This window comes from Corapipo altera, unplaced genomic scaffold (genome assembly GCF_003945725.1).
Source record: "Corapipo altera isolate COAL_440 unplaced genomic scaffold, ASM394572v1 1b, whole genome shotgun sequence".
NCBI classification, from domain to species: domain Eukaryota; kingdom Metazoa; phylum Chordata; class Aves; order Passeriformes; family Pipridae; genus Corapipo; species Corapipo altera.
The window spans coordinates 11,249,295-11,273,870 of NW_020884881.1; the positions used below are offsets into that span (position 1 = coordinate 11,249,295).

The window sequence follows — 24,576 nt, forward strand, 5'->3', positions numbered from 1 at the left end:
GATGTGAAGCTGATCTTGTACTGTGATGTGAAGTCAGGACAGAAGTATTGCTGGAGCTACCCTCTTGCAGGAAGTGTGCCTTACTATAAATTAATGTGACAAAGAAATAAATAGTCTAGTTAAAGGGGCTGTACACCTGTACACTCTGTACACAGAGTCTCAGTATCAACTGTGGTGGTTAGGGAAAGAGCTTTTGCTCTTGGTACCAGGCTAGTTTGGAGGCTTTTGCTACTGGTGCTAGTTGTTGGGACATGTCACAACACAGGATTTAGTGTCACATGCCCAGGGATGCAGAGCTGTTTGTGCAGCCCAGAGTTGTTACCCCTTCTCAGCTGGAAACCATGGGATGGTTCTCCAGCCTCCTGGGTGCAGGGGTCATGCTGTGGTGCTGGTGTGCAAGTCAGATGGGAAGGTGCCTCCAAAAAAGCTTTGTAACCCGCAGAAACCACCATGGCACAGTGACATCGGGGCTTCTTTCTACCAGCAACCAACCTGAAAAGCTGGGCAGTACCAAGGATACAGGGGACTAGAGTCATTCAGGAGGGGACATTTATCTTTGCTGGGAGGATATAAAAGAGTAATCAATTTAACATTGTTTGTGGTGTTCAAGGGTTGAGAGGTACTCTGAAATATTCTGTACTAACACATTCCAGTGCTCCATGTTGCCTGCTGGGCTTATTTTTTAGAAACTTTAGAGTGAGTGAAGTGTTAATTGGAATAAGTGTTTATTACATGGTGAGCTTTCTGGACTATGCATGGAAAGGTCTGATTTTCTTCCTGAATTAAGTAGGTACTTAACTCTAGCTCTTTATAGTTGCTGGTTTAGTAACAGGGTGAACAATTTTCTGGTTTATGGACTGCAAATATTTAAGTACTTTAGTTAAAGCTCTTGGAATAGTTTTTAATCACTTTCGGAAAGTGCTAACACCAAAATTCATTGATTCCATACATGTGTATGAAAAGAAACTGCTGCCTGGTGGTGACAGGAGAGTTTTGGACTGCTTGAGGTGCCTGTTGTTGACTGGTTTCGAGCAAAGGGCAGTCCAGGAAGTAAAATCCACATTTCTTGTAGAGTGTTAGAAAAGCAGTGAAAATAATTGAGGTGGCTTCAGTGACAGCAATGACTTCAATTTACTGAGAGAGAAAGGACAGAAGGATGCCAGTGCCCTGGTCTCACTCTTGATGTAGCTGGGGATCTGCAGTTGCTCAGAACCTTTCTTCCAGCTTACAGCTGCAATGGGGCTCTCACCATAGGTCTGGGTTGACTTTCATATTTTAATTACTCCTTCCACTGCTTCCACATCTACAACATCTTTGGGTGGACAACAGGGTTGTCCCTTGGTGCTATGCACCAGTCCTAGGGCACAAAGATAAAGAGAAGCATCCCAAGGATTGGATTCTCGACCTTCCTACATTCCAGGAAAGTAATTGTTGCTGCCAGCCCATTATGGCAGTCCAAGCCCACTGCTGATGCTGCTCAATGTGGCTGCAACCTCTGGAGAAACTGGGAGATTAGTCTGTGTCTGAGGAGCCCATCAGCGTTGCCCTTGGAGGACAGTTTCCTCTCCTCTCCTTGGCACCAGCCCAGGCCTTTTACTTAAATAAATTAATTCTTTTCAGAAGTGTAATCACCAGAGATACTCTCTTGCTGTCCCCAAGACATACAGTGCTTTGTTGCAGTATTTGTCATGTTTAATAGATCACACTTTTCAATTTTTCACACTTGAAGAAGTTGAAAGGTCAGCATGAAGAAGAGCAGGTCAGCATATGGCCACATCATAGAAAGTCCTGTCACTCCTTTTCTTTTTCCCAACACAATTTCTTGCTTATTTTTTTTCAGTTTAAATGTCTTCCACATTTACAGCAGTTGATCTGTGGATGAACAATAGCTTTCTGGATTAGTCTGCATCCATACGTGTTTTTTTTTCCTGAGAGGGACAGCCATCCACCTCAGACATGGTTATTTGGGCAGTTCCTGAGTGGGAGTGGAAGATGATACTCCAGGCCCCGGTGTGTGTGAGTATGAGTAGGTTTGTGCACCTGTGTTCCTATAGCTGTTTAAAAGAGATACATTTATACCTTGTAAGCAAAACTCTTCTTATTGAATAATTGAACGAGCAGAGTGACTTACTGCCATAAAGGCACTAAAGACAGGAATGGCAGAACATAATTGTAAGATTGGCTGTAATTCAGAGATATTGCTTATGCTACTGTGTCTTGACAAGATATTTTGAAAAAAAATTGCTCTAAGCTCAGGTGCCAGCTATGGAGATAAATGTATGATCACGTAACTGTTGTTAGAAATACTAAGAAAAATATTGCAGAACCCTCAAGGCGGGACTGAGTATGTGTGCCCTGGCTCCAGGAGGGTGGTGGCAACACAGAGACTATGGGTACTTACTTGGGTGGTGGGGAGAGGCTGTTGCTCCAAGGGAGAGGACAGTCCTGAGTGCTGAGCAGGGGACCTGTGAGGGGCTTGGGGTACTGGTGATGTGTGAGCCCTGGCTGGAGCACAGCTGTTTCTGTCTAGATAGTGCATTGGATTTCCCTTTGGGACTGATGGCTAATTGAAGTGGCTCAATGTTTGGATGACAGCTGTGAAGGTAAAGGTATTGTTTGGTTCTGAGAGTCTGCTTTTCTGGGCCTCTACACAGGTAGATAATAAAAGAGCCTTGGGAGTCCTTGAGTATGATAGAGGTGATGTGACACAGCCATGACAATTCTCTCCAAGTTCTCTATTAGTCATGAGAGCAGGCAGTGTGCCATGCCTGTGTGGCCTTTTTAGCAGCAATTACAGAAAATATTCTAGGCTTCAAGAGGACAAAGTGGGAAAGGATTCTTTTGGAGACTTACAGACGTGAAGTCAATCCCTAATGGGATCAGTCATCCCTCAGCAAGTCCAAAGCCTTCTCTAGCTTTGAGCTCCATGGCAGCATGCCAAAAAACGGTTCCCCTTCACAGCAAAGCTTCCCTCCAAGCAAGGAGAAACCTGGAGGGTGACATCCTCATTTGCTGAGGTGTATTCTTTTACTTATGCCTCTGCAGTTCTGGCTCTGGGTTTCTGTGGCAGCGGTGAGGTACAAAAAGAGTACAAAAGGCTAAGACAGAAATGTGCCTGGAGCTTTGCCTGTTCTTGCCTTTGTAAAACAAATTTAGAGACTTCCAGTAGAGATCATGGCATGTTGCATCCACAAAACCCAGCCTGAATGCTTGAATCATTATCACGACAGACATTTAGCAATGAAGATAAAACATTATTTGCACTTGTAAAGGTAGTTACTGGCTGCATGTAGAGTTAGTAACTCTAATGAGTAACCACCGGCGGTTTCTGGAGGATAAGGCAGGTGATTTGGGCTTCAGTGCAAGGTATTAGGTGTGCCTGTATGTTTATATAACACCCAGGAGCATGTTAATGTCTTGGTGTGTAACTGGTCGTGACATCTCTTAGGAGAGGTGCGTCACGTTGAGCTGCTGACACATGCCAGAGAGAGGTTGAGAGTGACAAATGATGCCAGATGGTGACAGAGTGCCAAAAGAAAGAGAGAAAAAGAGGAAGACGAAGTTCTGAGGGACAGAAGGAGAAAATGAAGAATGGAAGATTTGATCTACTGAAAGGCAGCAGCACTTACCTTAGACATAGGATTAAAAACAAGAGCAGTGGGGAGCTGTAGAGGAAAAGAAGAGATTCAGAATAGATCTGGTGGTGCTGAGAGCACATGGGATGTGAAGGGGGCTAAGCATGAGATGTTTGTGTTCAGCAGAGGTGGCACTAATCAGATGGAATCTCATCTTTGATGAGGATAAGCTGCTCTTTGGCAATGCTGATTGGCTGCACATTCAGATGAAAAATATTGGGGAAGAAATGGGGCTGTGTTTGAACTTCTGCATCAATTCCTAGCAGGCAGCTATTTAGCTGGGGCTAAATTGTTGGCAGTCTTATCACTGAGGCCATGGAATAGGTTGTAGCCCATGGACACATGTCCCTCCTGTTTAGAAGACCACAGTGTAGTGAAACAAGTGCAACCTGTGCTCTGTTGTAACTAAATGAAGAATGCTGTCAGTCCAGCAGCTTTCTGGAAGAAAGGATGGTATCTTTGGTGAGACCTTGTGGGAGTTATTAAATTTTATGGTTTTTTTATTAAACTTGTTTGAAGATCTGCTCCTCCAGACTCTGCAGTTTGTGTGGACTTCCTAAAGCAGAGAAACACCTGGAGAAGGAATGAGCCCCAGAGCCCACATTTGCCACTGATTAAGAAAAGGGCAACATCTGTCTATGGGGTTTTACCAAAACTCATCCCCAAATGTGCATTGCTGATCATAGGTTGGTAAGCTTACTTACACTGCTGCACTGGAGTTTGGAGCAGAGAGTCTGCATCAAAATAAGCATCTATTTCCTTGTATTATTGCACAGGTATGAAAAAGAGAGATTAAAAGGGGTCACAGGAATGGCACTGCAATGCAAATGCTGTACTACAATGTTTAAAAGAGAAAAGACGTCATTAACAGAAAAAGTTAGATTGGATGAGGCTATATGGCTTCAGCACATTTGTCTGCCATACCTCTGGGTCTGAATTAGGCACACACTTGGATTTCCAGCCATGGAAATATCAGCTATTTAAAGAGCAGTAAATGTTTCTTTGAGTATCAAAGATGTTTCATAATTGCTATGTGTTTATTGTAATGCAAAATGATGTTATTAGTTCAGCTGGTTGAAATTTTCTATGTGGAACATTAATCTTCTGAAAAACAAGGTTCTGCAGAAGTTGACTCAGGCTGTATGAAGGCAAATAATTATTTTTTGAAGAAAATTATACTTTAAGGAAACAGGAAATATTTATTTTTTCAAATGTCACATTTGTGTGAAAAATATTGCTAGTTTTCCACATCTTACAGTGTCTACAGTCTGTAAACTGATGATTTGTTTTGCCTAACTGGAGGTAAGGAGCATTTTTCTGTTCTGTTAAATGAGGAGTGTATTCAGCCCCAGAAGACTGTCTGGTTACCAATATTTTTATACCCTTATGGTGTTTTCTAAGACATTATCTCTGCAAAGTAAACTGGAAATGCAATTATGCCCCTTTCATTCAGCTTGTCAATAAAACCTTCCTAGGGCTAGTTAGAACTGTCAGATTTCTGTGGTAAATATGGTGTATGCTCAGATTATTTTTTTATATAAAGTGTATGCTCAGAAGTTGTTTCTTGGTGCTTGGGAGTCTGTCTACAACCCTGGTCCTATGTCTCCTGGGACTGAAGAGAGAATAAGAGTTTAGGCTTCTCCACCAAGGAATACATTTCTCTGTGTCTGTGTAGCTCATAGGCCTTAACTTGCCATTATGGAATTTGTTTGGTCACCTACATGTATATGCATAAATTGTACCATTCTTTGGAAATAAGAAATCAAAATGGATCATTTCCTTTTTTTGTAAGGCAGTAGCTAATTAACTCTGCTTATATGCATGAACATGATTGTTTCTCAGGGTAACACTTGTTACTCAAAATTAACACAGACTATATACAATTGAAAAAAGAAAGATTTTTGGATATATATTTTATTTGACAGTGGTTTAGAATATCATACAGTAAACAAGATTTCTGTAAAAGTTAATTTATCCATAGTGGTGCGTTTCATAAAAATAGTTGCTCACTTACAGCCTTTCTGTGACTATTAATACATGGAATTATATTTATAGAGATAGAGCTGTACAGGGTAAATTCACAGCTAACACTACACAGAAATATTATTTGGAATGGGGTTTAGATGATGTGCTGTCTTCACAGGTTATCGATTACAGCCGCATAAAGCAATTACTGCACAAGGAGTAGCTGTGAACTGTGCAAATTAGAGTTTATGCAAGCATAATCTCAACTGTTTTTCAGATTTCATTGTTTGCTTTCTTTATACATAAAAATAAGATACTGGGACGTGCATCTACACTACAGAAGCATTGTCCGAAATCAGATTCAATAAATTAATGGCAAATTATATTGGATTCTAGTTCAGGGGATAAAGATTTATTTTTAAAGATTTATTTTTTTCCCATTAAATAAAAGTTTTATAAACAGCTACATGGACTTGTGCTTTTTTAGAAATTATAAATGGATTTTTCTTTCTAAAAAAAAAAGTTCGAAAGCTGCAAAATCCTTGACTTGAGGCTTTTCAAATAATTGGACAGGAAGAAACATGTCTATAAATTTCACAGTCCAGTGCAATGTTTGAGACATACAGTAATGTGCTAATTTCTTGGAACAAAGCCAATCTCAATCTAGTTTTTCAGCAGAGCATGTGAGGAACTAAGATTGCTAGTGAACAATAATTTTTAAATATGAATTTTTGACAGTACTTAGCTTTATGATTTTTTTTTTTAAATTACCAATGTATTATTGCCCAGGATTTTGTTTTAATTTTGGCAGACGAATAAGCATATGCACACTTACACAGACACACACGCATCTTTTTGAAACAAGATAATGACCGATTGACTGAACTTGGAGTTATTTCCTGTGAAGGCAGACTGGAATGTTTACCTGGCACTTAAGGCTTGAAATTCAAAACAGACAAGCAAGAAAGATAAAAACAAAAAGACAAAAAGAAAAAAAAACTGAGAAAGGGAAAAAATGATAAAATGGAAACCATTTAAAAAATGGAAATATATTGAATTTACTGAATGAGGACACCAACAACTGTATTTCAGAAACCAGTCTAATTATTGTTTACATGTGCCTGAAAGGCACCTGCTCTGCCAAACTGAGGGGATGAGAGGTGACAGTGTCCTAAATAAATGTGGATGGGTATGAAACAAAGCACTGTTGATAAGTGATGCTATCATCTTCTGCAGGAAGGAAAGGCCTTTCCTTAAGGAAACTGCAGCTTTTTCTCTGTAGCACTCCTCCTTTCATTGCAAGGGCCTTGCAGACATCTGGGGTTTGAGCCTGACCAATTGATTTGTGTGCTACCTCACAGGACTTGGGGAACCTGTAATAAATCGCTTTTGAGAATAATTTGCAAATACAACTCCACTCTAACTCCTTTCCAATGTACAGAAACATGGTTTGTTCACAAAAATGGCAGTAGAAATGGTATCACAGAAACTAATCCACCGGATTCCCCACTCCTCCCGTAGCGCCCAGTGAACTATGCTACAGGGTACCACGTGGACTATCCCAAAGCATTAACAGTGGAGACGTGTCATGGGTGTACAGTCCCGAACGATGCTTCAAAGAAACCCTTTAACCCCTGTCTAGATATGTCGAGAACAATTTATTTACAACATTTTAGCTCCATGAAAAGATCCTCTCTCGGTTTCAGCTTGCTCCGTGCAGTTTTATTTAAGGCGATGTTCCAGTTTGTGATTGCTCTAACTTGTTCCAGTTTCTTGATATAAAGTTTGAATGAAATCCAAGTCCTTCATGCAGTGGGAAAAAAATGCTAAAGCTACACTGCACTATCCTTCTCTGATGTACTATCCTTCATAGTGTTTTGGTTTCTTCCATAGCTGCCAAAGTCCCTAAAATGGAACTGGGACTTTAGGGTCGATTTTAAATCTCCGTGTTGACTATATGCTTTTGAACTTATTAGATACTGTGCACATTGTCATGGAATTACACACTAATGTTTTCATTCCTCAATGCTTTGTGTATATGTGTGATAGTTAAAATAAATTAAAACAAACCAATGTGAGACAAAAAACTAAGAAGAATGTTCTGCGTCAGTTTGAGACAGTTAGAGGGCAACAGTCCCTTGCTTATCTGCTCATGGCAGAAGTACCAGACTTCAGGACGCTAGGTAGCTTATCTGAACCAGGGATTTTCCATGGCCCTGGGGAGACCGTTGCCTTTCGAACTGTGGTGTTGGTGCTGCGAGTGCTAATGGAGTGGAGATGTCCCTTCCTGGGGAACTCGCTGGGTTTCCCATCAGGCTCCCTCTGGCTGTGGTCCATATCACTTCCAGGCGAGCTGCAGCGGTTGCTACTGTACGTCTTGGTAGCACCTGTATCGATCTTGACATGGTCAGGTGCTGCAGCTGACTTCTTCTCACTGATGTTTGTGGATCTGTGATCTTCTTTTTTGCTAAGAGATCCTCCTCTCTTGCTTTCTGGCTTCCTCAGCCTCCCAAACTGTTCATCACTGCTGGTTCCAGCACACACGTGCTCTCTTGCACCAGCCTCGATCATAATGCTGTGTCCCACCGCTTTGCTTTCTGAGGTGGGCCTGCCACCATCAGTGGTCTTATTTTTGCTTTCTGAATATCCTCTCCAAGAAGCCTCTTCATGCTTTGACCTATCTACCTTTTTAGGACTTGCTGACCTTTCTCTTTGTTCTCCTAACCTTTTCTTTTTGTGACCGTTCACCGAAAGCTCCTTTGGTTTCCTTACATCATGTTCCCTCTTGATATCCCATGTTGGCTCTAGGCTTATCTGGTGAGAAGGGTCAGAGGGTGGGGCTATGTGTGATGAAGATAATGGTGAGATTATGTCTTCGAGGGAAAGAGCTACTTCCGGCAGACTTGGGGAGGTGGCAGAGGGAGCACTCCAGGAGTTTGGTTCGTCTGTTGTAACAAAGAGAAGAGAGTTGAGGGTGTATTCAGCAGCACAGGGTGTGTATTGCACATGCACATGTATTCTGAGCAACACTGATAACCAAACCATATACCAGACTTAAACCCCTCTGTTTCAGGTGAGGTGAAACTCCCAGTGGAGTCAATAGAGAGGAAAACAAAAATAATCTCTCCACCAAAAAAAAAAAGTTCAGGAGAAGTAAGAAGCTCGTAACTGCAAATGCTGAAAACCCTGGTCTTTTTTTTTCCACACAGGTTCTGCTTTCCTCTGCCTCTGTTAAATTATTCTTAAAATAATAAAGGCACGTGCTCATGAAACCAAATTACCTCTTTTGTAGCTCTATAATGGATTTCTTAGTTGGGCAATATCAGCGCTGTCTCTGAGGACAAATGAGAAAGACTATCTGCCATCTATTAAACATGTCCCTACAAGCATATAATAGTTGACAAGAATTTGTAGCTCAGATAAGGTCATCATTGAATTCTGTCTCTTTTTTTTTCTAAACAGATATAATATTGCAGTGTTTATGGCCCCACAATTCTTATAGAGTACTTACAAAGCTCTGCCTTTATATCACAGTGTCAGCCACTGAGTCTCCTGGTTGTGCATTTTGAATTTCCCCTGGTTACTTAGCCTCAACACAATATGGTTGGACTGTGCAGATCCTGTTTAATTTCGATAAATAGACATCTCCTTTGCTGAATTGCAATGATTTTCCTAATCCACTGGTAAAAATCAGAATATTCTGAGATGCCTTTCTAATGCATATACATCCTAATTTCTTTTGATTAACATTCTGGCAGACAATGAATCCATCATGATTAATGACAGCATGACTCCTATTCTTACCCATCTACATAGAGGTTAGAGAAATCACTGAACTTGGCTTATGTCATTCTCTGTTTAGCACCATTGCCTGTCTTTGAACGGTATGAGCAATAATCTGTCAGAGACAAAGGACTATCACAGGAATCCATGGAAACGAGGTGGAACTTTTGGCAAGAGCTGTATATTTCATGTGGGACAAAATGTAACCACCTAGCTAAAAAAACAAGCATAGACTTCTGCAGGTCAGGACTAGTATCTCTCAGTGATATCAACCGACCTTTGAAAGGTAACGTGTATTTTTCTCAGTGCTACAACTGCTTTCAAATTATCATGAGGATGCCCATCTTGAAAAATAGAATGGGTTTTACTGCCCAGCCTGGGATCTGCGGCTTGCTTGACTAAAATGGCACTTTTAAGTTAATAGTTGGATTGAGTAATTGCTGTCTTGCAGATAAAAATAGGAGAGACAATAGTGAGGTGGGTGATGTCAAGGGAAGGAGCAGCACTGTTAGCTGAGGAGCTATTTATTTTCCCAGATGGTATCTGTCATATGCTTTTGCATAATGAGCATATGTGTGAAGAGGATTAGCATTTGAGAGGGATAGAAAGTACAAGTTCTGTGTAAGACAAACATTGAGCTGGGAATCTAAATGGGCTGAGGGTCTCAACTGAATTTAAAAAAAAAGAAATCACACTTTCTTACCCTCCAGTTAAGGCTGAGTAATGTACCATCTGCTCCCTGCTTGGCACTTGAGCAAGAAAAAGATAAAAGGAAGGCTCATGCATGTAGAGTGATCAGCTCCTAAGAGTTTGCCTACAGAAAGCATCGACTTTGATGGGCTTGTTCTTCACTTCTGCTCTTCAGCACCACTACCCTGGTACAAGACCACAACCTGTGTCCGATGGGGGAGGTGCAGACCCCACCCTGGCTCTTTTTAGATCTGAAATCCAGGGGATCCCATTCTGTTTAACACTTGAATCAGAGACTGTGCGTGGGGCTCAAGTCACTAAAACTATCCTGGGTCTCAGCATAAAGCTGCCTGTGTTCACCAGCAAGGTACCTGAGACAGCTCTGAAGAAGCCACCCTGAGCTTTAGAAAATTAAGTTTGTACTTTTCATGGCGTCGACACTCGTCCAGAGGGTAGAGGTGGTGCTGAGGGTTGGCCTGACCAATGTATTTCTTAATTACAATCTTATTTCCCAGTTGTCCCTGAGATGTTGTTTTTCACTGAGTGGCAGTGAAGAGTAGTGAGCCATTATCCAGTCTTGTGCTAGGTTTTGAGAGCTTCTGATTACAGAAATAGCTTGTTACTTTGGGTAGTATAAGCTGTACACCAGTAAAAACACCAAATGGCCTGCAGCAGCAAGATGCTTTCGGGTAACAAGATTGCCTCTGAGGAAAATGTGCCACTATGCTCAAAGCAGCTGTTCCTCCTCAAGGAGGACAAACCAGAGGGCCACCATTGAGAAGAATGGTGGAAAAAACATGTCTAGTGGCTCCTCGGAGGCATGAAGGACAATATGGTACCAGTTATTTCTGGGACGCTCAGAGGAAGAGACCTGGGGGTGAGTGGCCTGCTGTTTAATTCCCTAGAGATGAGAGAACTGATTTATTAATGGACTGTCCCCCTAAACAAGTTTCTTTTTTTTTCTTTCTTATATTTTCTTTTTTTAAAGGGGGTAGAAAAACAACCAAATGTTGCAGTGAGAAATCGTAGCAGGTTACAGCGTACTTCAACAGAATGAAGCAGTGTATCTCTTATGTATAGTGATATATAAATATAGGTGTCTATAAACTAGGATATGCCATATTATATGCATTACTGCATTGCTGGATCTTATCTCTTCCCCAGAAAACCCTAAAAAAAGGACAACTTGGCCAACTAAACAAGAAAACTGGTAGCCACAGCTTTAAGGGAATTTTGGCTGTAGGATAATCCCAGGTGGGTCACTGGCTGCAGTATGTTTAAAATAGTTTGTATTTCCAGGGGTTGGGGAAAAAAATTGAAATAAAACTATCATTTATATTCTGTGGCAATACAACACTTGCAAGTAAGAACCAAATGATGTTCTTTAAGGTTTAAGTACCATCAATCTGACACAGCCAAACTCAACCTAACCTGCTTTTTCTTTCAAATGAAACGACATTATGTAGAAAGTCATCCTCAGCCTTAGTAGAAGTTAATGTCAATAAGCCATTGTTGCAATATGTCACTCGCTAGTGAGGAGAATACTGATGTGAAGGTATTGTAAGCGACTTCCCTCTAATGTTTGAACATTATGGGAAAATATAAAAATTACCAGAGTAGCGCAAAGTGCGGTAATATAAGTAATTTGTTGCTCAAAAGAAAAACCTTTTAAAGAGCTGTGTTCAAGCCATAAGGGTTCATTTGGACTTGTTCAACCAGCACTAAAATGATTGCTTTTCCATAACTAATACAAACAGGAGAAAAATGCAAAATGTTATCCTGCAGAGCAGCTGAACTAATAATTTCTCTTTATGCTTATACTCAGGTCCTAGCTCCATTTTGGAAAGGTTATTAATATTTCAGAATATTTTTTTCTGTTGATTTAAAGTTTTTTATAAAACCTTTATGTTAATTGTGAACATAACCTACTTTTACTGTCTGTTATTCCAACATATCTCAAAGCATTTTGTAAACATTCTAAACCAGAGACAGAGCACCGATTCTATTTTTTTATCTTTTACCTCTGGGAGGAACTGTTTAATAGAGCATGAACTATTAATGCCCAAACAACTTGCAAGCATATGAGAAGGATATCACATTCAGTTGAAACTGCTGGGGAGATTTAGGGACAATGTAGTTTTAAATTTGTTTCTGACTTTGTCACCATGGATAACATCCTTATTGTGAGAGAAATTGTTTTTCAAAGGTATACATCTCACTGAAGGCTAATAGATGCCTTCCTCTCTCCTTTGAAGGGATAAAATCTCCCTTGACCTACTAATTTAGACAAGACAAATGAACTGGGAGCAGCACCATAATCTGTCATTGTGATAGCATTTCATTTGGTGTAATTTAGTAGGTGTTTTCTGGGTGGTTTTTAGGTTCCACAAGCTACTGTCATGCAGGTTGGTGGCACTTCTCCATGGGATGTGTAAGAATGACTCACCTATGACCTGGTTTGCATAACTCCCAGGCAAGGAGTAAATTGCTAACTGAGTAAGAGACACCACAGACACAAGATCTTGAGTGTGTGGGAGGACAAGTAGGAGATGAACACAGCCATTTTGGAGGAAGAGTGATGAGGAGCAGCAGTTTTCCGCTGAAAGGTTTTTTTGTTTGAGGTAGAACTGCCACATATATGAATTATTTGTTTTGCTATGTCAGCTTACACATGTTCAATGGAGTGGAAATGAGGGCACTACTCTCATGTGTCTATTTGCTACTCTCTTAACTAAAGCACACTCTTCTACTTGGATTCAGTGCTTGCCGATGTCTTATGTCTGAACCACTAACAAACCTGGCTTTACTGCTAATGGAGAAGAGAGCTCTGCCCATCTTAATTTCTGAGCATTGGCTAGGTACTAAGTCAGAGAAAAGAGCTCAGCCTCCTGATAAGTTTATTTAACTTCCTGCATTACTTATATTTTCCTTGCAGACTGCCTTTCTAAGATTCTGTCAAGTCTAGTCATGCTGTGCTTATCTACTCTGTCAGGATCTCAGGTCAAAAGAGGCTGGAGCCCTGATTTGTGGATAGGTTCTCCCCTAACATCAAAATATTTAAAATTGCTTGGTAGTTTATCAAGGATGTGCAATTTTTCATTTGATATAATTATCAATAAACTATTAATATTAATTTATTGAATAGTTCATAGTAATGTTAAGAGTAAAAATTATATCACATTTTATTACTTATGTACAAAATCTCTGTCTTTTTAATTTTCAAATTATGTGAATAATGTACAATATATTAAAGCTTTGAATGCTTTCATTAGTCTGAATGAAATGTTTTCTGCAATGTCTAAGCAGCTGTTCTCATATCTTCCCAGAATTATTTTCCTAGGGAATCAAAGAGATTTTGATTAAATAAAAAATATGATGCTTTATTTCCCCCTACCCCGCCCCATTTTTTGTCTGAAATTATGGATTGCCAGGAGGTAGCAAACAGTTCTTACAGATGCTGCTAATAACAAAAATGGGACAAATTGTCCCCTGGTGAGTATCCACTAATGTTGGCAGTGTTACATCAGGAATGCATATGGCTCTTTCTCATTATAGCTTGACATGTCTTTGATATTCCTGATTGCATTGGTCTCCTGCAGCTTTTCTTTAACACTTTGAGGAGGGATATTTCAGAATATGTAAAGAATCTTTAATCTTTTATCCTGGAACTTCCACAACCTAGACATACAGCACACTTTGCCTGATTAAATAAATGATTCTCTATGGTTTGATGGTTAGAAGAACCCTTGGTACTTTCTGTCCAGCTATCAGCTTCATGGAAACGTGACACGATATGCCACCCTTTCCCCCAGCCTCTCCCAGAAAGTGAGTTGGCAATGGGCTCTGCCCCCACCTTACAGGCTGCCTGTACTTCTGGCTATAAACTTGCACTTCTTGTTAATTATTCAATATGGTATGCAAATGTTTTCTCACAAATTTCACTTTGCTTAGCTTAAAATTACACTTTACTTGTTTCCCCTTTCACTGAACTCATCCCCATTCAGATCCCTGAAGACCAATAGCTCTGGAAGCAAACATCAATGGATTTAGGAACCTTCTGCTGTGATATACTCCTTTGTTTGGTCAGTCAGTGTGGACACATCCAGGTGGGATAGCCTTTCCATCGTTAGCACTGCTCCTATGGTTTTCTAAGCTATGATAGTAGTGTGCTATGGGTGTAAAGTGATAATTATATGTACAGAAATGACACACATTCCACATACATTTATAAAAATAAATCCAGGTTATATTCAGTTTTTTTAGTATATGAACTACTTCTGCTTTCCCTCACATGCAGTTAAGTGATCAGTTTAGTATTTTGAAGTTTTGTTTCTGATGCAATGAAAATCTAATTTAATTCACTGCTATCTCAATGTAACCCCATTCATTATACTGCTTACCTGTTTGTGCTTAGTAGACTGGTGACTCATGGAGGCTCTGGATGTTTAGAGGATTTTATAAATGTAACTTTAAATGTAGCTTTGCTCAAGAATAGAATCTTTCTGCTTTCTAGTAATTTGGGGGTTTTTGGCTTGGTACATTTGTTTTTGCAAGGTTTGAGAATGGTTGGTCAGGGTAACCAGATTTAGTTAACAAAGCCATGAAAGATTACAGGAAAACAAACATGTATCTCAGTCCCGACATCTTTTACTTTTAAATTTTGTGCTCAGCATTTTCACAAAAGTAGAATGATTCATTAAGAAAGACTGACATTTGGAGTATGAAACAATGCCAGATGTAGTCTTTCTGTCATAATGACTGTCACCAAAGTCATTATGCATTTTTATTTTTGTCACTGGTCAAATACTGGAAGAGATGGGTACCACAACTACTATTAGTGGCATGGCTTCTACAGACGTCCACAAGCACTGAAGAGATGTCACTGTAAATGATGTTTAATTTTACACCCAGAAAATTCAGTCACTGACCTATTCCAACATTGGGAAGCACAACTCTACATCCTGCTTGGCTCAGTTTCCAGTGCCATTGATACTCTGATGCCCTGCTTCTTTTCATGTTACTGATCATTACTGATGAACAACAATTTAGTTCCTTTGGGTTCATTATATCCATTTTCCATAGTATACTTTACCTAATTATTAAATGGAAGATGCCCTAAATATTCTTACAGCAGATATGGTCCTTACACAGAGGTCTCGCAAGGGCCATCTGATGAGGCTTTGAATGATCTCATCTCAGGTAAAATTCACTTTTATTACCTTTTCTGTACTTGGTATAGACGTTTTTTAGAGAAATGCTTTCATGTTCAGAGATCTAATTTGAGAATTACTTCAACAATTCAGAAAGAGCAGATTGTTAGCTATGCTTGGAAGACCAAATTTACAGAAGCTCAAGAGATGTTGCTTGGTTTTCGAGCTAAGGGAACAGAGAGAAAGGGAAAATTTAAACTTGGGGCAGAGAAAGCAAAACTGTATTCTGTAAGGAAAAAAAAATTAAAAATCCTTTAGAAAAATGTGGAATGTTTTCTTGAAACAAGAAAGCCACACACATTGATTTGTGTTTGCTTTAATCTGTAGCGAACACTATGGATGAAAGCACTTTTCAATTTTTTATGTAACATATTCTTTAAATATGGTTAACAAAGAAACAATGGGAAGTGATTGATCTGACTTTGAGAGTTCCTATTCTTATTCTGCACTGGCTTTGATCCTACATTATTATACCCAGGACATTCTCAGTAAATTTCTTTCCCTGAGTTAGTTCTTTAATTATGGTACTGGTTCATCAGTATTTTACTGTCCCTACCACTTGAGATAATAATTTAATTGCCTCACAGAGTCGTAGAGAGGTGTCTCAAAAGACCTCTGGAAATAGACGTGGGTTCTTCTGTTGAACATGTACACAACCAGTGTTGGGGAGCTCCTTATGGGAAACCCTTTTGGAGGCTGTGGATCAAAGGTGAGTGGATGAACACAGAGATCTACGCCCATGACCCCACATCAGGCCCTTTTTAGCAAACACAGGCCACTGCAAGTAAGTGGTCTGAGACATTTCAGCTTAATACAGGAGACAGCTAATGAATTCAGAAGCACTCAAAGTTTCTGCCCTGGAGAGCAGTGGACTGGATGTCTCCAGGACTTGGGGTACTGCTTTAGCCCTTTCCCTGCAGCTGGGCCACAAAGCATCATCCAGGAGTTGCACTTTGGGATGGTGGAGCGAGAAGGGCAGAGGCAGGACCAATTGCAAATCCCTCTATGCACAAAGCTTGCCTTCACCTCATTAGTGGTTGGAATACCAGCTTTTTTGTGTTACTCTGCCATTGTTCACCGCTTAAAAATAAATCACATCCATAAGCAATTTCCTGTGATTTTGTAATAGCACCCAAGCTATTTGGATCTCTCCAACAACATCAGTTACAGCTTACAATAGGGTTGAGATTTAACACTGCCCTTGCAACAGCAAGAATGGAAAAGGGTAACTTTTCTATGCAGGGAAAAGTTAGCCAAAGCACAGAATTGGAGAGGGGAAAAAATAAAGAGCCACACTTACAAACAGGTTGTGTTTCAGAAACAGGTAAATTAATTTAGTGAATCAGTTTACTAATTTACTGTAATAGTCTTCTGGTTGTGAATCTTAAGGCCAGATGATTATGAGTACACATTCTCATTCCAAGACCCAGTTTAATTTATTCAATAGATATGGATATAGTAAACAATCCTATTCTTTAAATATTTAAATCATCATGATCAGTTATCTGAGTGAATTTGGCAGATTTGATTTTTCCTTGAATCAAGTTAATCTATCTGCATAAATATTGCAGGATTACTCAGTAATACTGAAGAAGCTGAAATGAAGAGCTGCAGCCTGTACAGTGCTTTTATCCCCTGCTGCAAGCTCCTCACTGCAGCAGCAATGTTAAGTCTGTGGACAACTTAAGTGTTAGTCTTGAGTGATGCTGCCCTAACCACACATTATCATTCACTAGGTCCTTGTGACCACTAGGTGAGCATCTCACGTATTTATCAGATCACAGCTATTCATGTAGAAGAAACTCATCCCTTCAGTAGAGAAGGTTTTATATTTTTCTGTGTGGTCAGCCAGTAGAGTAGAACTGCAGAAACCTCAGTGGTTCTCCTCCAGAGCCATGCTGGAGCTGGAAAATCTACATGGGAAGTTAGTGTATAATTAAAAAAGATAATGACTTTAAAATTAGTTTTTATTAATAGAATTAAGCCACATTAAGTAATAAAAGGTGTTCATAAATATGTTAATAGGATGTGTGGTATTAATGAAAAACATTCTGCAGAGACTGAATAATTGAAGAGTTGGATATTACACATATAATTAAACTTAAATATTAAAATTATTAATTATCACAGCTAAAATGAGTGTTAAGAGTAGGCAACACATTCTGTCAGGTCAATAAATAGCTGTCACTACTAAAAGTATGCAGATAATATATAAAATTTACTTAATAAGTGAGGAAGTCAGAGCCTTTTGACTGTAAATGAAATGTCCCTAGACAGCTGTTTCTGGTAGGCACTGAGGTTCTCACTTACAACTTCAGCATGATCTTAAGCAAAACACATAACCTGCTTTGAACTCAGGCTCATGAATCAGTAGTCCTGTTCTGCTTAGGGTAGAAGCTGTAGAAGTAGTTTAGGGCCTCTAGGCAGTGAAGGTGCAGAGCTGACCCTGGGACCACATTTGCTGTCGAGGCTGTTGTGGTATCTGATATCTCTGGGATGCTGAGACAAATTTATCTGAGAACTGAATAATGAGATGGAAGTACACAAATAAAATGAATGTCACGTTGCAATATTCAGCTCCTAATGAGTAAACACAAACTACATGGTGTTAGAAAACCCAGATGTTCAAAATTCTGGATTGCATATGTGTTGCTGTTGCTCAACAAAATACAACATGCTCTATGGTCATGTTTGTTAAGTATCGGTTGGAGAATCACAGTTACCTCATACTGTCAAATTAAAAATATATGCATTTCATTTCCTAAGGGTTTTTTCCCAAGCAAGGAGTAATAAGCAATGAGAAATCTGACAGAGGCCATGACCTCTGCTAACCTTTCCCTGCAGATGGGCCATAAGGCATCATCCAGGAGTTGCACTCTGGGATGGTGGAGTGAAAAGTGCAGAGGCAAGACCAATTGCAAATCTCCATGGACAAAGCTTGCCTTCACTTCACTAACGGTTGGAATAACAGCTTTTTGTGACATTCTCTGTGTGACCATTTAGATTCATCATATTTTTGATGCCAACGACAGGAAGTCATGAGAGGCCCTGTTAGTTTAATTTAGTCTTGGGCATCACAGCATCAGGCTACTGGCAAGGCTTTTCTGATACATCTTGATTGGATGGTACAGGAATATTCCTGTATCAGTTGATACAGGAATAATGGGTTGTGCCTTCATACTGTTCCCTTTGATTCATAGCTTTCTGTGGCAAGGATACCACCACAGATATGTAGGGAAGCTAACTATGTTTAAGAACAAGTTGCAGTGATGAAGTCTTATTATAAATTGGGGGTTTGAGGCAAATGCGAGGGACTGTGAAATGAGCAGCAAGAGAGGACTTTTCTGGGATATTGTGCTGCAACAGAAGACTGGACTTAATCCTATGGCAAGCTGCAAAGACACAGGAAGTGTTACCGAATTGCTGTTTTCCCTATTTATCTGGATTACAGGAAGAAAGGAAAAAGCTGATGCTGTGGAGACAGAGGGATGGTTGTGTTCTTTCAGGTCCTGTATTATCTTCTAGTATTGTCAGCTGGATGGAAATACAGGATGCCATGAAAAGAAATGTTAGAAAAAGATTTGTGGGTAGGACTTTCCTCTTCATTGGCTGGTAAGTCTGCTTGCCACTTTATGTGAGCAAAACCAGGGATAATATTTGTTCATCTGTTTTATTCACTGGAGTTTAGCTGTAATTATCTACACTTTACACCATATTAGTAAATCTACTCCAGAATATTATATTATAATAATTAAGCCTTAATACTAAGAGAACTTGCTCAACAGCCTTATTATTAAATCTTTGCTCAGATGTGGGGGGACACTGCCAATTTTGGTGTGGATTATAATGAGTGTGGATTAGTGAGGTTCTGCTTTAATAATAATACTGAGTAGTTGACTAGGAATTTTAATCCTTAAAGTGCTTCTCAAGCATTAAATAATTAATCCCCATAACACTCCCATGAGATAGGTAGGTAAATATTACTATCCCTGTTATACAGATGGGGGAAGCCTGGGGTAGAGTATTCAGATAGACTGGCCAAAGCCACTGGGAGGGTAATTGCTAAAGAATGTTTAGGACTATAGAAAGGACCCAGTATTTTTGCATTTAAAAAGTAAGGAAAAGGTAGTGACTTTCTGGAAGCTCAAAAACATTACCACAAAACTGAAAATGTCTTCCTAAGTGTCCCTCTTTTTTCCAAAACTATGTTTTCTATTTCTATATCAAGAGATACCTATGTAAAAGTTCTACATATCTTTTAAAATAGAAATTTGCTATAAGACAGAGATAACTATAGGCACCCACATATACATACACATCCACTGTTATTTAATAGAAGCATGTTCTGTTTTTCTACCAGCTGCTACATGTCTATTAAATACTAAAGACATGTTTGTTAAGCAGGTTTTAATATTCAATTTTGCCCTTGAATAGTTTTTACCCATAGCAATAAAACATTGTAGAACCTTTGGGAGCCCGTATTCAAATTGCCTGATGGTTGTAGACCAATTTTATTAACCAGTATATTGGTTCATTTAGTTATGGTGTGGTTTTTTTTTTAACACACCACAGGTTCCTGAAATTAAGTTGGTATTGCTAGAAATAAGAAGGTGGTATTGGAAATGCAGCAGGAATATGAATGAATGTTTGCAGTTCCACCAAGGTGGTCACAGACAGAAAGGGCACTTTTCCAAAATGACTATTGATTTTTACACTGACATCAGATGAATGATATACAGGGTAGTTCAAGTTTCGAATAACACCCAATCTCAGCTCTAGAGATTTATAAAACGAGCATTAAAAATAGGATGAATGGGATCATCTGATCAGTACTCTGAAAAGGCAGGAATATCTTCAAAGTACAGGCCAAGATGCTTTAGCCATTTATTAAACAAGCATAAAAGCTTCAGACATTCTAATGGAGTGAAAGAAACAGAAAAATGCATCAGACTGCAGACTGGAGATTTCTGAAGGATATAACTATATTCAAACAATAAAACCACAGTATAAGATCCCAATTTTTAATCTATTTTTTTTTTCCAATATAAATGCAGTGGTCATTAGTAAGGGCTACCAAACCCATGGTGCAAGGAAGCATAGGCAGGTATCACTTGATCTGCATGTACCTTCCAAACTACCTGCATCTCTCCTATGTTATATTTAAGTTCAAGTAAGCCTGTTGATCATCTTCCAGAAGTGATTATTTATACAAATGGAACAATTCCTTTGGGTGAAACGTGGGCTCATAACGGACTGCACTACAATGTTATGGTAGGGCCTCTCCTAAGGCATACTAGACTGGTCAAGATATCTGTTCTGCATCAGGAAATTTGACTCCTTGCTCAGTGATCTAATGAATCAGCCATATTTTTGGTTGGGACAAGCCCCATCAAGACAGGTTCTTTAGGAAAATCATTCCCCTCCAAACTCTTGCATTAAAAACACAGGAAATGGAAACATTTTATAACAAACATATTTTCATTTGACATGACATTGTTTTTTTATCAGTCAAGTATTTCAGTTTTGATGTTGACCAGAACTAAAGTGCTTTTGACTTTCTGGGTACATTTTACTGAGAAAAAATTTCTGTTGTAACACTTTCTGCCAAATAAATAATGAGAACCATTCACAGTTGTGTGACTGTGCAAAATAACTTTAGCTATATTTATAGAGGATTTACATTTCTATTTATTCTAGGAAAAACACTTATTTCCTGTGTATGTTATGCTACAGGAGGACAAATAAAGATGATGCCCAGAAAGCTGTGGTTATAAACACATAGAACTTGTGCTGGAACTGCAGTTCATTGAGCTGACAACTGGGACTTGCAAAATGGCTCTAATGTCAGCCTGGTTATCCAGCCTCACAATTTTTCTGAGCTACATTTAGTGAAGAACAAAGCAGAGGTAAGGTGAGAGTACAAGGAATGGTGCAATTCGCACTTCTACCCTTTGTGGCTAGGAGGTCTTTGATGGTGACATACACATTTGAACTACATCTGCAAACACCCTTATATGTGCCCAGCTCTGCAGCAACAAAGTATAGGCAGGTGTCTGTGTTCAAAAAATTCTTATTTATAGACACAGATTAAGCTCTAACTGGAAACACATGCAGGCAATTGACTACCTTATCTGGATTTGCATGCACATAACTGAAAACTTAAAGCACAACTTCCTGCCAGGGTTCTGGGGGCAGGAATTTTATGGGCATCACTCTGGGGGAGCTGCTTGAAGCTCAAAGGCTGGAAGAACACCTTTGGGTAAAAATCCTTTTCTATTTCCAATCTGTCTAGTTCAACATGTAAGACTGTCCTTATAATTGTAGCAAATATACTACATTGTGCAAGTCAGCAGCATACAGAGCTGAATGCATCTGAACACTTCTGTGTTTTCTGCGATGACAGTAATCATAAAGAAAATAGAAAAAATAGATTTTCCTTTTCCTTTACTTTCCAGGTATCATATCTAGGCCATGACTCTGTATTACAAATTAGATGTATCTGAACAATCTGTGCAGTTGGATCTGATTCTATGAAGAAAATGGCTTGAAATCAAGAGCAAAGTGCTTTGTGTGAATTCAGCATAACCATGCTGTTTAAAAAATCAGTGTTGCCTTACAGCATGTTCCAAAAAGTCTTCACTTTTACCTTAGCTATTTATTCAAGAGGCTGCATATAAATATTGTTTGAGATCAGCATCTAATTTCCACCTCAATATTATTAATACTTTTGCAAGCCAAGTACCATAAAGACGGGGAAAATTATGGCTTTGATTCTCAAAAGGTTAAGATTTTCTACCTGAAAAGTCATATTCAGAGGATAAATTTTTTCTCATGAGAAATAGTGGATATGTAGCAGACCTATGGCTGTGTTCCTTACACTAGCAGCAGTGTAACATGAAGAACTCATTATTTAGGATATTAAAAGACACTTGTAGAATTCATAGCTGCTTTGATGTCTAAGATAGTCAGTTATGAAAGAAAAGCTGAATACTGTAGAAACTATTAAGTGAGCTAGCATGTCAGAAAAAGTTGGAAAATACTCAATTAACAGTTGTGAGAAACAAAAGCGTATTAGAAAGATAATATACATGCAGAGTTTACAAACCGTGTCTTTAGGGTGGCCCAATAAGTAGAAATATGGGGACCCATGCTTGTCACTTTTCATGCACATGGAGAGACTGGAAGGTACCATTCCTAAAGGAAGGGGAGGAACAGCCTAGGACCAATCATTAGAATTAACAGAACCAGTGACATAAAGACATTTTACTATTGTTAGAGTAGAGAATTCTTAGTAAGTTTAGAATGACTGAATAAAAAGCTTATATGTAACAGGAAAGAAGTATTTCTGTAAAGCTAAGACAAATAAGCATGCTGTAAGTCTAAATATTAGTGGATTACTGAAACTACTGTACATATATATTTCAGGACATAGATTCACCTGGACTATGGATATAGAGTACATCTTGAGGTGCTTCCTGAAGGAGTCATAACAAATCAAAAGCAAAAGGTTTAAAGTATTTAAGAACTGTGCCAATTTAATTGTATGAAAAATCCTTGTATTGGTATCAACTCTGACATTTTTTGGTTTTGTTGATGGGGTAGTGCTGAAACAGGAGATAAGAGTTTCTTCAAGGCCCTTCAGAAATGACTTACTGCTAAATAACTTGTACCTTTTATCTGTTAACAAGCAATTTGTGTATGCTGAAACTTTACTTCTCACATACAAAACTCTTCCTGCCTTAAATAGACAAAACTGAATCTAAACTCTAGTTCTGTAAAATCACCTGGGTCTCATGAACCTATGGGGTGAGTTGTGTACATAATTTAGCATTGTGTGAAGCAGCAGAGACTCCAAAAACACACAATTCCACCCCAGGACATGTCTTTTAACAAAGTCAAACAAAGCAGAGGGAGAGAGGAAAAGGGACCATTGTTGTGTAAATCCATAAAGCACCAACCATCACCACGACAGATTCTTTGTTCACCAGACCTCAAGGATTCCAGTTCTCCTGGCTCTGTCTGTTTTAGCATCACATCATGAGCTAGCACACACAGAGCTAGATCCATACTTCAACACAGGACAATGGAAAAGTTTTCCAAAATCTCAGTGTGAATGGTCTGGAGCCTCTAAAATCCTGCTTCCTGCAGGAGCTCTTAAGCAACTTAAAAAAGAGTGGAACTTGAGTAGAAACCTGATATCAAACCTGATAAGATAATTTTGTAGTCCCAAAAGTAGGAAGATGTTACTCACAGGTGAAATTCAGTGGTTTTTTCTCTCTCCACAGTGCCAGACAGAAAGCATCCAAGGCACAGAGGAGGGATAGAGTCCATCTACAAGTGCTAACTGTGCCTCAGCCTTCACTTTTTTACCCTGTTTGCAGTCATTTGATTATAGACTCGTTACTTTCAGATACTTCTAGGTACTTATATATTTTAATGTAGCAGTGAGTAATGAAAATTCCAGTCAGGAAAGGCCAGGAGCAGTAAGCCAGAAGAAGCAAGTTGCCAGGACTGCTGGGATGGAGAATGAAACATCCCAGGCTTTCCTAGGTACCTTCCTCTAAAGGTATTTAGAGAAAACAGTAAATGTTCTGAGAGAAAACTGTAGTTTTCTGGGGCTGATTAGAGGTAACTTGCCTCTTGCAGAACTCATTGCTGGATAGACAGACTGATTTGTCAGTTTTACTTCCTTTTTAATTTTACTATTTTGGGATTTTGTGAACAATTTTCTCTCATTTTACTTTTAGGGATGGCACCTCACACCTGTGTTTGGCTATACAAAGTATATGTTCTTCTCATGATGTTTATACAGCTATGGCTAAAGCCTGAAATAAAAGAGCATCTGTAATTAGACTCTCACAGTGTGGACAGATTTTTGGAAGTGCTGCACACCCAGTAGCTCCTGCTGAAAGTCAGTAACCTCTTAGGTAGGTGCATACACAGGGAATTAGGCAGCCACTGCAGGGAAAGTTTTGATCTGTCATTTTATTCAAATATTTTATTCAAATATTTTTTAATGGTTATCTGAGAAGTGTTCAGTGCTACAGTGATGACTGTGAGTTTTGTGTCCTGTGACATGTATGAACTCTCACACTCTCTCCAGCCAGACTTCTCAGGCATTACATTTCAGGATCAGGATTCCCAGCAGTACTCCTAGTCTTCCTTGCACAGTAATGTGATTTCTTACTACGACTTGGTTCTCTGGAGAACACAGCTGGCAGACTATTTGCTATGAAACATGATGCCGATGTTCTCCGGGTTTGGATGAGCTGCAATAATTCACCTTCATTGGA

At 39.2% G+C, this 24,576-nt stretch overlaps 1 protein-coding gene across 14 annotated transcripts in view; it reads right to left on the bottom strand.

The window, feature by feature from the left end:
* Window positions 1–5,531: 5,531 nt before the first annotated feature.
* MAGI2 (membrane associated guanylate kinase, WW and PDZ domain containing 2) overlaps window positions 5,532–24,576 on the bottom strand; it is a 721,543-nt gene continuing 702,498 nt past the window's right edge. For 11 of the 14 annotated variants that reach the window (XM_027639978.1, XM_027639968.1, XM_027639970.1 and 8 more), the window contains one exon: window positions 5,532–8,545. In XM_027639978.1, coding sequence (XP_027495779.1) covers window positions 7,743–8,545 — 803 coding nt within the window. In that variant the 3' untranslated portion in view covers window positions 5,532–7,742. Of the gene's footprint in view, window positions 8,546–22,388; window positions 22,500–24,576 lie in introns of all 14 variants that reach the window. The other 3 variants (XM_027639979.1, XM_027639981.1, XM_027639980.1) reach the window with 2 other exon arrangements.